This window comes from Somniosus microcephalus, chromosome 3 (assembly GCF_052327205.1).
Source record: "Somniosus microcephalus isolate GS21.2 chromosome 3, FLI_Smic_1.0, whole genome shotgun sequence".
NCBI lineage: Eukaryota > Metazoa > Chordata > Chondrichthyes > Squaliformes > Somniosidae > Somniosus > Somniosus microcephalus.
In genome coordinates, this window is record NC_140989.1 from 376672203 (window position 1) to 376686887 (window position 14685).

The window sequence follows — 14685 nt, forward strand, 5'->3', positions numbered from 1 at the left end:
TGGGGACAATTGGCTTTCACTGAGCATCTCCCCACTCACTCATTCCCACATTGTCTGACTTTAGAAACCATTAGAGATGCAGAAGGAGCTTTCTTTATTTAATGGTTAATGAAGAAATAATCCTGAACACACAACACTGGGATTGGATGAGCCTTAAATCAGCGTTGGTGGAAATGAGATTTTGATGAGCAGCCTGATCCTGAACTTGTTCTGTTTCCCCGCCGTGTGTTTAATGCTCCTGTCTGGCATCAGATTAACTTTCCCCGACATTTCATTTAATGTCTAAATCATAGAGTTTCCAGAGCGAGGGCATCAAACCAGCCAACATCCCAGAACCACACACTGGGCAAGATTCAAACTCCCCTCAGCTCTGAGCTCTCTATAAATTCAAACCCAACTCGCCTGTTCTCAAGGTGTAATTATTTATATTGATCTGCAGCTTGTGAAGATAATGTGATCACTGAAAATAATCTCCCTTCAACTAGGCAGAAAATATCACAACCTCATCAAACTCTAGTGATGTCTGACTGTGAGAACATCCAGCCCTACAACCCTCCGAGATCTCTGCACTCCTCCAACTCTGGCCTCTAGTCCCTTCGCCCCACCATTGGCGGCCGTGCCTTCAGCTGCCTGGGGCCCAATTTCTGGAATTCCCTCTCGAAACATCTCCGCCTCTCTAACTCTCTCCGGCTTTAAGACCCTCCTTAAAACCTACTTCTTTGGCCAAGCTTTTGGTCACCTGTCTGAATATTTCCTTATGTGGCTCAATGTCAAGGTTTGTCAGATTACGCTGCTGTGAAGCACCTTGGGGCATTCTACTACATTAAAGGCGCCAAATAAACTCAGGTTGTTGTTAGGGGTGTGACTGGAGATGGTGAGTGTGTGTTGGGGTGTGACTGGAGATGGTGAGTGTGTGATGGGGGTGTGACTGGAGATGGTGAGCGTGTGTTGGTGTGAATGGAGATGGTGAGTGTGTGTTGGGGGTGTGACTGGAGATGGTGAGTGTGTGTTGGGGGTGTGACTGGAGATGGTGAGTGTGTGTTGGGGGTGTGACTGGAGATGGTGAGCGTGTGTTGGTGTGAATGGAGATGGTGAGTGTGTGTTGGGGGTGTGACTGGAGATGGTGAGTGTGTGTTGGGGGTGTGACTGGAGATGGTGAGTGTGTGTTGGGGGTGTGACGAGATGGTGAGCGTGTGTTGGGGGTGTGACTGGAGATGGTGAGTGTGTGTTGGGGGTGTGACTGGAGATGGTGGGTGTGTGTTGGTGTGTGACGAGATGGTGAGTGTGTGTTGGTGTGACTGGAGATGGTGAGTGTGTGTTGGGGGTGTGACGAGATGGTGAATGTGTGTTGGTGTGACTGGAGATGGTGTGTGTGTGTTGGGGGTGTGACGAGATGGTGAGTGTGTGTTGGGGGTGTGACTGGAGATGGTGAGCGTGTGTTGGGGGTGTGACTGGAGATGGTGAGTGTGTGTTGGGGCTGTGACTGGAGATGGTGAGTGTGTGTTGGTGTGACTGGAGATGGTGAGTGTGTGTTGGGGGTGTGACGAGATGGTGAGTGTGTGTTGGTGTGACGAGATGGTGAGTGTGTGTTGGGGGTGTGACTGGAGATGGTGAGTGTGTGTTGGGGGTGTGACTGGAGATGGTGAGTGTGTGTTGGTGTGACTGGAGATGGTGAGTGTGTGTTGGGGGTGTGACTGGAGATGGTGAGTGTGTGTTGGTGTGACTGGAGATGGTGAGTGTGTGTTGGGGGTGTGACTGGAGATGGTGAGTGTGTGTTGAGGGTGTGACTGGAGATGGTGAGTGTGTGTTGGTGCGACTGGAGATGGTGAGTGTGTGTTGGGGTAGCAGGGATAAACCAGGGAATTACAGGCCAGTGAGTCTAACATCTGTGGTGGGGAAATTATTGGAAAAAATTCTGAGGGACAAAATTAATCTCCACTTGGAGAGGCAAGGATTAATCGGGGATAGTCAGCATGGCTTTGTCAAGGGTAAATCATGTCTGACAAATCTGATCGAATTTTTCGAGGGGGTGACTAGTGGGGTGGATGAGGGAAATGCTGTGGATGTGGTTTACATGGACTTCAGTAAAGCTTTTGACAAAGTCCCGCATAGGAGACTGGTTAAGAAGGTAAGAGCCCATGGGATCCAGGGTGCCTTGGCGCGTTGGATCCTAAACTGGCTGAGTGGCAGGAGGCAGAGGGTGATGGTTGAAGGTTGCTTTTGTGACTGGAAGCCTGTGTCCAGTGGGGTACCTCAGGGATCGGTGCTGGGTCCCTTGTTGTTCGTGATCTACATAAATGATTTGGATGAGAATGTAAAAGGTATGATCAGTAAGTTCGCAGATGACCCGAAAATTGGTGGGGTGGTAAATTGCGAGGAGGAAAGCCTCCGGCTACAGGACGATATAAACGGGTTGGTCAGATGGGCGGAAAAGTGGCAAATGGAATTTAACCCTGAAAAGTGCGAGGTGATGCATTTTGGACAGACAAATAAGGCAAGGGAATACATAATGTGTGGTAGGACCCTAGGAAGTACAGAGGGTCAGAGGGACCTTGGTGTACATGTACGTAGATCCCTGAAGGCAGCGGAGCAGGTAGATAAGGTGGTTAAAAAGGCATATGGGATACTTGCCTTCATTAGCCGAGGCATAGAATATAAGAGCAGGGAGGTTATGATGGAGCTGTACAAAACGCTGGTTAGGCCACAGCTGGAGTACTGTGTGCAGTTCTGGTCGCCTCACTATAGGAAGGATGTGATTGCTTTGGAGAGGGTGCAGAGAAGATTCACCAGGATGTTACCTGGGATGGAGCGCCTCAGCTATGAAGAGAGGCTGGACAGGCTGGGGTTGTTTTCCTTGGAGCAGAGAAGGCTGAGGGGGGACCTGATTGAGGTGTACAAAATGATGAGGGGCATAGATAGGGTAGATAAAGAGGAACTTTTCCCCTTAGTGGGGGGGTCAATAACAAGGGGGCATAGATTCAGGGTAAGGGGCAGGAGATTTAGAGGGGATTTGAGGAGGAACTTTTTCACCCAGAGGGTGGTTGGGATGTGGAACTCAATGCCTGAAAGGGTGGTAGAGGCAGGAACCCTCACAACATTCAAGAAGCATTTGGATGAGCACTTGAAATGCCATTGCATACAAGGCTATGGACCAAATGCTGGAAAATGGGATTAGACTGGACAGGGATGGATGGGCGGCGCAGACACGATGGGCCGAAGGGCGTCTTTATGTGCTGTAATAACTCTATGACTCTATGGTGAGCGCCTGTTGGGGGTGTGACTGGAGATGGTGAGTGTGTGTTGGGGGTGTGACTGGAGATGGTGTGTGTGTGTTGGGGGTGTGACTGGAGATGGTGAGCGTGTGTTGGGGGTGTGACTGGAGATGGTGAGCGTGTGTTGGGGGTGTGACCAGATGGTGAGAGTGTGTTGGGTGTGTGACTGGAGATGGTGAGCGTGTCTTGGGGGTGTGACTGGAGATAGTGAGCGTGTGTTGGGGGTGTGACTGGAGATGGTGAGTGTGTGTTGGGGGTGTGACTGGAGATGGTGCGTGTGTGTTGGGGGTGTGACTGGAGATGGTGAGCGTGTGTTGGGGGTGTGACTGGAGATGGTGAGCGTGTGTTGGGGGTGTGACTGGAGATGGTGAGTGTGTGTTGGGGGTGTGACTGGAGATGGTGAGTGTGTGTTGGGGTGTGACTGGAGATGGTGAGCGTGTGTTGGGGGTGTGACTGGAGATGGTGAGTGTGTGTTGGGGGTGTGACTGGAGATGGTAAGGGTGTGTTGGGGGTGTGACTGGAGATGGTGAGCGTGTGTTGGGGATGTGACTGGAGATGGTAAGCGTGTGTTGGGGGTGTGACTGGAGATGGTGAGCGTGTGTTGGGGGTGTGACTGGAGATGGTGAGCGTGTGTTGGGGGTGTGACTGGAGATGGTGAGCGTGTGTTGGGGGTGTGACGAGATGGTGAGCGTGTGTTGGGGGTGTGACTGGAGATGGTGAGGGTGTGTTGGGGGTGTGACTGGAGATGGTGAGGGTGTGTTGGGGGTGTGACTGGAGATGGTGAGCATGTGTTGGGGGTGTGACTGGAGATGGTGAGTGTGTGTTGGGGCTGTGACTGGAGATGGTGAGCGTGTGTTGGGGGTGTGACTGGAGATGGTGAGCGTGTGTTGGGGGTGTGACTGGAGATGGTGAGCGTGTGTTGGAGGTGTGACTGGAGATGGTGAGCGTGTGTTGGGGGTGTGACTGGAGATGGTGAGCGTGTGTTGGGGGTGTGACTGGAGATGGTGAGTGTGTGTTGGGGGTGTGACTGGAGATGGTGAGTGTGTGTTGGGGTGTGACTGGAGATGGTGAGTGTGTGTTGGGGCTGTGACTGGAGATGGTGAGTGTGTGTTGGGGGTGTGACTGGAGATGGTGAGCGTGTGTTGGGGGTGTGACTGGAGATGGTGAGCGTGTGTTGGGGGTGTGACTGGAGATGGTGAGTGTGTGTTGGTGTGACTGGAGATGGTGAGTGTGTGTTAGTGTGACTGGAGATGGTGAGTGTGTGTTGGTGTGACTGGAGATGGTGAGCGTGTGTTGGGGGTGTGACTGGAGATGGTGAGTGTGTGTTGGTGTGACTGGAGATGGTGAGTGTGTGTTGGTGTGACCGGAGATGGTGAGTGTGTGTTGGTGTGACTGGAGATGGTGAGTGTGTGTTGGGGGTGTGACTGGAGATGGTGAGTGCGTGTTGGTGTGACCGGAGATGGTGAGTGTGTGTTGGGGGTGTGACTGGAGATGGTGAGTGTGTGTTGGTGTGACTGGAGATGTTGAGTGTGTGTTGGGGGTGTGACTGGAGATGGTGAGTGTGTGTTGGTGCGACTGGAGATGGTGAGTGTGTGTTGGGGTAGCAGGGATAAACCAGGGAATTACAGGCCAGTGAGTCTAACATCTGTGGTGGGGAAATTATTGGAAAAAATTCTGAGGGACAAAATTAATCTCCACTTGGAGAGGCAAGGATTAATCGGGGATAGTCAGCATGGCTTTGTCAAGGGTAAATCATGTCTGACAAATCTGATCGAATTTTTCGAGGGGGTGACTAGTGGGGTGGATGAGGGAAATGCTGTGGATGTGGTTTACATGGACTTCAGTAAAGCTTTTGACAAAGTCCCGCATAGGAGACTGGTTAAGAAGGTAAGAGCCCATGGGATCCAGGGTGCCTTGGCGCGTTGGATCCTAAACTGGCTGAGTGGCAGGAGGCAGAGGGTGATGGTTGAAGGTTGCTTTTGTGACTGGAAGCCTGTGTCCAGTGGGGTACCTCAGGGATCGGTGCTGGGTCCCTTGTTGTTCGTGATCTACATAAATGATTTGGATGAGAATGTAAAAGGTATGATCAGTAAGTTCGCAGATGACCCGAAAATTGGTGGGGTGGTAAATTGCGAGGAGGAAAGCCTCCGGCTACAGGACGATATAAACGGGTTGGTCAGATGGGCGGAAAAGTGGCAAATGGAATTTAACCCTGAAAAGTGCGAGGTGATGCATTTTGGACGGACAAATAAGGCAAGGGAATACACAATGAGTGGTAGGACCCTAGGAAGTACAGAGGGTCAGAGGGACCTTGGTGTACATGTACATAGATCCCTGAAGGCAGCGGAGCAGGTAGATAAGGTGGTTAAAAAGGCGTATGGGATACTTGCCTTCATTAGCCGAGGCATAGAATATAAGAGCAGGGAGGTTATGGTGGAGCTGTACAAAACGCTGGTGAGGCCACAGCTGGAGTACTGTGTGCAGTTCTGGTCGCCTCACTATAGGAAGGATGTGATTGCTTTGGAGAGGGTGCAGAGAAGATTCACCAGGATGTTACCTGGGATGGAGCGCCTCAGCTATGAAGAGAGGCTGGACAGGCTGGGGTTGTTTTCCTTGGAGCAGAGAAGGCTGAGGGGGGACCTGATTGAGGTGTACAAAATGATGAGGGGCATAGATAGGGTAGATAAAGAGGAACTTTTCCCCTTAGTGGGGGGGTCAATAACAAGGGGGCATAGATTCAGGGTAAGGGGCAGGAGATTTAGAGGGGATTTGAGGAGGAACTTTTTCACCCAGAGGGTGGTTGGAATGTGGAACTCAATGCCTGAAAGGGTGGTAGAGGCAGGAACCCTCACAACATTCAAGAAGCATTTGGATGAGCACTTGAAATGCCATTGCATACAAGGCTATGGACCAAATGCTGGAAAATGGGATTAGACTGGACAGGGATGGATGGGCGGCGCAGACACGATGGGCCGAAGGGCCTCTTTCTGTGCTGTAAAAACTCTATGACTCTATGGTGAGCGCCTGTTGGGGGTGTGACTGGAGATGGTGAGTGTGTGTTGGGGGTGTGACTGGAGATGGTGTGTGTGTGTTGGGGGTGTGACTGGAGATGGTGAGCGTCTGTTGGGGGTGTGACCAGATGCTGAGAGTGTGTTGGGTGTGTGACTGGAGATGGTGAGCGTGTCTTGGGGGTGTGACTGGAGATAGTGAGCGTGTGTTGGGGGTGTGACTGGAGATGGTGAGTGTGTGTTGGGGGTGTGACTGGAGATGGTGCGTGTGTGTTGGGGGTGTGACTGGAGATGGTGAGCGTGTGTTGGGGGTGTGACTGGAGATGGTGAGCGTGTGTTGGGGGTGTGACGAGATGGTGAGTGTGTGTTGGGGGTGTGACTGGAGATGGTGAGTGTGTGTTGGGGTGTGACGAGATGGTGAGTGTGTGTTGGGGGTGTGACTGGAGATGGTGAGTGTGTGTTGGGGGTGTGACTGGAGATGGTGAGCGTGTGTTGGGGATGTGACTGGAGATGGTAAGCGTGTATTGGGGGTGTGACTGGAGATGGTGAGCGTGTGTTGGGGGTGTGACTGGAGATGGTGAGCGTGTGTTGGGGGTGTGACTGGAGATGATGAGCGTGTGTTGGGGGTGTGACTGGAGATGGTGAGCGTGTGTTGGGGGTGTGACTGGAGATGGTGAGCGTGTGTTGGGGGTGTGACTGGAGATGGTGAGTGTGTGTTGGGGGTGTGACTGGAGATGGTGAGTGTGTGTTGGGGGTGTGACTGGAGATGGTGAGCGTGTGTTGGGGGTGTGACTGGAGATGGTGAGTGTGTGTTGGGGGTGTGACTGGAGATGGTGAGTGTGTGTTGGGGGTGTGACGAGATGGTGAGCGTGTGTTGGGGGTGTGACTGGAGATGGTGAGCGTGTGTTGGGGGTGTGACTGGAGATGGTGAGTGTGTGTTGGGGGTGTGACTGGAGATGGTGAGTGAGTGTTGGGGGTGTGACGAGATGGGGAGCGTGTGTTGGGGGTGTGACTGGAAATGGGGAGCGTGTGTTGGGGGTGTGACTGGAGATGGTGAGCGTGTGTTGGGGGTGTGACTGGAGATGGTGAGCGTGTGTTGGGGGTGTGAATGGAGATGGGGAGCGTGTGTTGGGGGTGTGACTGGAGATGGGGAGCGTGTGTTGGGGGTGTGACTGGAGATGGTGAGCGTGTGTTGGGGGTGTGACTGGAGATGGTGAGTGTGTGTTGGGGGTGTGACTGGAAATGGTGAGCGTGTGTTGGGGGTGTGACTGGAGATGGTGAGCGTGTGTTGGGGGTGTGACTGGAGATGGTGAGCGTGTGTTGGGGGTGTGACTGGAGATGGTGAGCGTGTGTTGGGGGTGTGACTGGAGATGGTGAGTGTGTGTTGGGGGTTTGACTGGAGATGGTGAGTGTGTGTTGGGGGTGTGACTGGAGATGGTGAGGGTGTGTTGGGGGTGTGACTGGAGATGGTGAGCGTGTGTTGGGGGTGTGACTGGAGATGGTGAGTGTGTGTTGGGGCTGTGACTGGAGATGGTGAGCGTGTGTTGGGGGTGTGACTGGAGATGGTGAGTGTGTGTTGGGGGTGTGACTGGAGATGGTGAGCGTGTGTTGGGGGTGTGACGAGATGGTGAGCGTGTGTTGGGGGTGTGACTGGAGATGGTGAGCGTGTGTTGGGGGTGTGACGAGATGGTGAGTGTGTGTTGGGGGTGTGACTGGAGATGGTGAGTGTGTGTTGGGGCTGTGACGAGATGGTGAGTGTGTGTTGGGGGTGTGACTGGAGATGGTGAGCGTGTGTTGGGGGTGTGACTGGAGATGGTGAGCCTGTGTTGGGGGTGTGACTGGAGATGGTGGGCGTGTGTTGGGGGTGTGACTGGAGATGGTGAGCGTGTGTTGGGGGTGTGACTGGAGATGATGAGCGTGTGTTGGGGGTGTGACTGGAGATGGTGAGTGTGTGTTGCGGGTGTGACTGGAGATGGTGAGTGTGTGTTGGGGGTGTGACTGGAGATGGTGAGCGTGTGTTGGGGGTGTGACTGGAGATGGTGAGTGTGTGTTGGGGGTGTGACTGGAGATGGTGAGCGTGTGTTGGGGGTGTGACTGGAGATGGTGAGCGTGTGTTGGGGGTGTGACTGGAGATGGTGAGCGTGTGTTCGGGGTGTGACTGGAGATGGTGAGTGTGTGTTGGGGGTGTGACTGGAGATGGTGAGCGTGTGTTGGGGATGTGACTGGAGATGGTGAGCGTGTGTTGGGGGTGTGACGAGATGGTGAGCGTGTGTTGGGGATGTGACTGGAGATGGTGAGCGTGTGTTGGGGGTGTGACGAGATGGTGAGAGTGTGTTGGGGTGTGACTGGAGATGGTGAGCGTGTGTTGGGGTGTGACTGGAGATGGTGAGCATGTGTTGGGGGTGTGACTGGAGATGGTGAGTGTGTGTTGGGGGTGTGACTGGAGATGGCGAGCGTGTGTTGGGGGTGTGACTGGAGATGGTGAGTGTGTGTTGGGGGTGTGACTGGAGATGGTGAGTGTGTGTTGGGCGTGTGACGAGATGGTGAGTGTATGTTGGGGGTGTGACTGGAGATGGTGAGTGTGTGTTGGGGGTGTGACTGGAGATGGTGAGCGTGTGTTGGGGGTGTGACTGGAGATGGGGAGCGTGTGTTGGGGTTGGAGCAGGAGGAGTGACGTTGGGCCCAGAAGGTGACGGTGGATTGTGCTGCTCGAGCTGAAGGGGAACAGCATTACGTGGGAGGAAGTGAGACATTCAGAGACTATTTCTGCTCGCAGTGCAGCAGTTTATAAAATCCTGGAGTATTTATTGTAGAAAATGGGTTATAAATATCCCCGTTACTAGTCTGTGTATCAGTCACAGCCCAGAGTAACACCTTGTGTCGTGAAACAGGCCATGGGAGGGTCACCAAACCCAGAGTGTGAGCGTGTTTAAAGGGGCAAACTTTATACTAGTAATCAGAATAATTTTGCTTTTCCAGTGTGAGCTGCGGCTGAGATTGAGGGGAGATGATGGAGGAAGGAGAAGAGATTTTGATTCTCCTGTTCATCCCCTCCTGTCCTGAAAGAACTCACTCAATCACAGTCCAGAGTCTCGAGCACAGAATCCAGGCTGACACTCCAGGTGCAGTCCTGAGGGAGCGCTGCACTGTCGGAGGGGCAGTACTGACAGAGCGGCTCACTGTCGGAGGGGCAGTACTGAGGGAGCGCTGCACTGTCGAAGGGGCAGTACTGAGGGAGTGCTTCACTGTTGGAGGGGCAGTACTGAGGGAGCGCTGCACTGTCGGAGGGGCAGTACTGAGAGAGCTCTGCACTGTCGGAGGGTCAGTACTGAGGGAGTGCTGCACTGTCAGAGGGGCAGTACTGAGGGAGTGCTGCACTGTCGGAGGGGCAGTACTGAGGGAGTGCTGCACTGTCGGAGGGTCAGTCCTGAGGGAATGCTGCACTGTCGGAGAGGCAGTACTGAGGGAGCGCCGCACTGTTGGAGGGGCAGTACTGAGGGAGTGCTGCACTGTCGGAGAGGCAGTACTGAGGGAGAGCCGCACTGTCAGAGGGGCAGTACTGAGGGAGCGCCGCACTGTTGGAGGGGCAGTACTGAGTGAGGGCTGCACTGTCGGAGGGGCAGTACTCAGGGAATGCTACACTGTCGGAGAAGCAGTACTGAGGAGGCACTAGGCTGTCGGAGGGGCAGTGCTGAGGGAGCGCTGGGCTGTCGGAGGGGCAGTGCTGAGGGAGTGCTGCGCTGTCGGAGTGGCAGTACTGAGGGAGCGCTGCAGTCTCGGAGAGGCAGTACTGAGGGAGTGCTGCACTGTCGGAGGGGCAGTACTGAGGGAGTGCTGCACTGTCGGAGGGACAGTACTGAGGGATTGCTGCGCTGTCGGAGGGGCAGTACTGAGGGAGCGCTGCACTGTCGGAGGGGCAGTACTGACGGAGCGGCTCACTGTCAGAGGGGCAGTACTGAGGGAGTGCTGCACTGTCGGAGGGGAAGTACTGATGGCGCACTGTTCTGTCGGAGGAGCAGTACTGATGGTATGCTGCACTGTCAGAGGGGCAGTACTGAGGGAGTGCTACACTGTCGGAGGGGCAGTACTGAGGGAGTGCTGCACTGTCGGAGTGTCAGTACTGAGGGAGTGCTGCACTGTTGGAGGGGCAGTAATGAGGGAGCGCTGCACTATCGGAGGGGCAGTACTGAGGGAATGCTGCACTGTCGGAGGGTCAGTCCTGAGGGAATGCTGCACTGTCGGAGGGGCAGTACTGAGGGAGCGCCGCACTGTTGGAGGGGCAGTACTGAGGGAGTGCTGCACTGTCGGAGGGGCAGTACTGAGGGAGCGCCGCACTGTCAGAGGGGCAGTACTGAGGGAGCGCTGCACTTTTGGAGGGGCAGTACTGAGGGAGTGCTGCACTGTCGGAGGGGCAGTACTGAGGGAGTGCTACACTGTCGGAGAGGCAGTACTGAGGAGGCACTGGGCTGTCGCAGGGGTAGTGCTGAGGGAGCGCTGGGCTGTCGGAGGGGCAGTGCTGAGGGAGCGCTGGGCTGTCGGACGGGCAGTGCTGAGGGAGTGCTGCGCTGTCGGAGAGGCAGTACTGAGGGAGTGCTGCACTGTCGGATGGGCAGTACTGAGGGAGTGCTGCACTGTCGGAGGGACAGTACTGAGGGATTGCTGCGCTGTCGGAGGGGCAGTACTGAGGGAGCACTGCACTGTTGGAGGGGGAGTACTGAGGGCGCACTGTTCTGTCGGAGGAGCAGTACTGAGGGTATGCTGCACTGTCAGAGGGGCAGTACTGAGGGAGTGCTGCACTGTCGGAGGGGCAGTACTGAGGGAGCACTGCACTGTCGGAGGGGCAGTACTGAGGGAGTGCTGCACTGTCGGAGGGGCCGTACTGAGGGAGCGCTGCACTGTCGGAGGGGCAGTACTGAGGGAGTGCTGCACTGTCGGAGGGGCAGTACTGAGGGAGTGCTGCACTGGCGAAGGGGCAGTACTGAGGGAGTGCTGCACTGTCGGAGGAGCAGTACTGAGGGAGCGCTGCACTGTCGGAGGGGCAGTACTGAGGGAGCGCTGCACTGTCGGAGGGGCAGTACTGAGGGAGCGCTGCACTGTCGGAGGGGGCAGTACTGAGGGAGTGCTGCACTGTCGGAGGGGCAGTACTGAGGGGGCGCTGCACTGTCAGAGGTGCTGTCCTTTGGATGAGACGTTAAGCTGAAACCCCATCTATTCTCTCAGGTGGATGTAAAAGATCCCACGGCAATATTCGAAGAAGAGCAGGGGAGTTACCCCCGGAGTCCTGCCCAATATTTTTCCCTCAACCAACATCATTAAGTAAAGGATAATTGGCCACTTATGTCATTTGGTATCTTAACGAGAGACATTGAGCCGCCTCCTATTGGCTGCTGTGATTCACAACTGGTGATTATTTCTGTAACGCTGCAGCTAATGGGAGGCGGAGTCTGAGGGTGGGGTCAAAGGTCAGGAGCAGCACCTATTCCAAAATTCATTGATTTTATTTCTCTCCTAACAGGGAACTGATGCCAGAAGGAAGAGATGATCGATGGGAAACAGACTCTGGGCAGTAGACAGTCATCACATTGGGTCCCAGTACTGACTGATCAGCCAATCAGAACATCTGTCTGACAGCGTACAGCTGGGGGGAAACAGCTGGAATCCCAACACCCAGCACATCTGCACCAACACTGGGGAAACAGCTGGAATCCCAACACCTGGAACATCTGCACCAACACTGGGAAAAACAGCTGGAATCCCAACACCCGGCACATCTGCACAAACACTGGGAAAACAGCTGGAATCCCAACATCTGGCACATCTGCACCAACACTGGGGAAAACAGCTGGAATCCCAACACCCGGCACATCTGCACCAACACTGGGGAAACAGCTGGAACCCAATACCCAGAACATCTGCACCAACACTGGGAAAACAGCTGGAATCCAACACCTGGAACATCTGCACCAACACTGGGAAAACTGCTGCAATCTAACACCTGGAACATCTGCGCACATTGCTCCATGTTACTGGAGGAACATCTGGAATCCTACCACCAGGAACAGGGATAAATAGCTAGAATCCTAACACTCGGCACATCTGCAAGCACCGAGATCGCCGCTCTCCGTGTGGGGTCCAGTCGGAGCAGAGACCCCCTGAATCACCCCCAGACGCACCGAGATCACCGCTCTCTGTGCAGGGTCCAGTCGGAGCAGAGACCCCCTGAATCACCCCCAGACGGACCGAGATCGCCGCTCTCTGTGTGGGGTCCAGTCGGAGCAGAGACCCCCTGAATCACCCCCAGACGGACCGAGATCACCGCTCTCTGTGTGTGGGGTCCAGTCGGAGCAGAGACCCCCTGAATCACCCCCAGACGGACCGAGATCACCGCTCTCCGTGCCGGGTACAGTCGGAGCAGAGACCCCCTGAATCACCCCCAGACGGACCGAGATCACCGCTCTCTGTGTGGGGTCCAGTCGGAGCAGAGACCCCCTGAATCTCCCCCAGACGGACCGAGATCACCGCTCTCTGTGCGGGGTCCAGTCGGAGCGATGCGTCTGTCCGGTTTGTTGCTCCTTCAGGCCCTTTGGGCGGCCCTGTCTCTCGCCACTCAGCACTTCCCATCCTGGGGTCACTACGACCTGTGTAAGGCTCAGGTTCACTGGGACCAGGGGCTGAGTTGGGATTACATGGCCTGCCAGCCCGAGGCCGCCCTGCTCACCAGGTTCCTGAAGGTCAGGTTGGATCCCTCCGACAGTACGTGTGGAGAGACCCCCGAGATGTACTGCACACTGGTGAGTAGAAGCCTTTCTGAGCCAGCCTCTGTTGTGTGTCGCGCTGTGAATGGACGCTCACTGAACGGCCTTTATCAAAGGGAATTCCATCCAAACTCCTACATTTGCTTCATTATCAGAGGCATCGAGTCCAAAAGCAAGCGAGTTATGGTGAACCTTTATAAATCTCTGGTGAGGCCCCAGCTGGAGTATTGTGGCCAATTCTGGGCTCCACACTTTAGGAAGGATGTCAATGCCTTGGAGAGGGTGCAGAGGAGATTTACTAGAACGGTGCCAGGGATGAGGGACTTCAGTTATGTGGAGAGACTGGAGAAGCTGGGATTGCTCTCCTTAGAGCAGAGAAGGTTAAGAGGTGATTTAGTAGAGGTGTTCAAAATCATGAAGTGTTTTGATCGAGTAAATAAGGAGAAACTGTTTCCCGTGGCAGGAGGGTCGGTAACCAGAGGACACAGAATTAAGATAATTAGCAAAAGAGCCAGAGGGGAGATGAGGAGAATTTGTTTTACGCAGTTGTTGTGATCTGGAATGCGCTGCCTGAAAGGGCGGTGGAAGCAGATTCATTAATAACTTTCAAAAGGGACTTGGAGAAACGCTAGAAAAGGAAAGATTAGCAGGGCTCTGGGGAAAGAGCAGGGAGTGGGACTAATTGGAGAGCTCTTTCAAAGAGCCGGCACAGGCACGATGGGCCGAACGGCCATCTTCTGTCCTGTTTGATCCTATGATTCTATTCAGTGTGGTTTTTGAACATATCCTTCAAGCAAACTTTAAATATCGAGGCCCTAAACGGAGCAACGTTTGGAGTCCGGCGATTCTCCCTTGTGGATTATTATCTTGGTGGAGTTTTTTTATTCATTCTCGGTGTGTGGGAATTGTCAGCAAGACCTGCATTTACTGCCCATCCCTAGTTGCCCCTTGAGAAAGTGGTGCTGGGCGTTCCTCTTGAACTGAAGGAGACATTACGACAGGTAACCAAAATCTTGGTCACAGAGGTCGGTTTTAAGGAAGGACTGTAAGGAGGAGAGAGAGGTAGAGAGGCGGAGTGGTTTAGGGAGAGAATTCCAGAGCTTAGGGCCCAGGCAGCTGAAGGCACGGCCACCAATGGTGGGGCGAAGGAATTGGGGGATGGACAGAGGTCAGAGTTGGAGGAGCGCAGAGATCTCGGAGGGTTATCGGGCTGGAGGAGGTTACAGAGATAGGGAGGGGCAATTTTACTGGACTGGGAGCCAATGTAGTTCAGCGAGCACAGGAGTGATTGGTGGACGGGACTTGGTGTGAGTTAGGATATGGGCAGCAGAGTTTTGGATGAGCTACCGGAGGGTGCAAGGTGGGTGGCTGGCCGGGCGATGTTACGGAGGTGGAAGTCGGCGGTCTTGGTGATGATGAGGACATGGAGACGGAATAACAATCTGATAAGTTGCATTTAGAGAGACTGTGAGGATATGTAACCCTGCTGGACTGAACAGCAAAGGTCAGAACACGTAAAACACAAAACTCGCTTTTTCTCAGCATCTCGGCATAAGGGGTGGCAGTGTTTGTAAAATTAGACACAGTAATAGATGTGAGGAGGAAGGTTGAATGTTTATAAACACCCCCTGGAGCCCCTGATGCTGTGTC

At 54.2% G+C, this 14685-nt stretch overlaps 1 protein-coding gene across 2 annotated transcripts in view; it reads left to right on the forward strand.

Moving 5' to 3' along the window:
- Positions 1 to 11803: 11803 nt before the first annotated feature.
- LOC147122456 (netrin-G1-like) overlaps positions 11804 to 14685 on the forward strand; it is a 78664-nt gene continuing 75782 nt past the window's right edge. For both annotated transcript variants that reach the window (XM_085983616.1, XM_085983615.1), the window contains exon 1: positions 11804 to 13071. In XM_085983616.1, the coding sequence (XP_085839742.1) occupies positions 12829 to 13071 (243 nt within the window). In that variant the 5' untranslated portion in view covers positions 11804 to 12828. The remainder of the gene's footprint in view (positions 13072 to 14685) is intronic.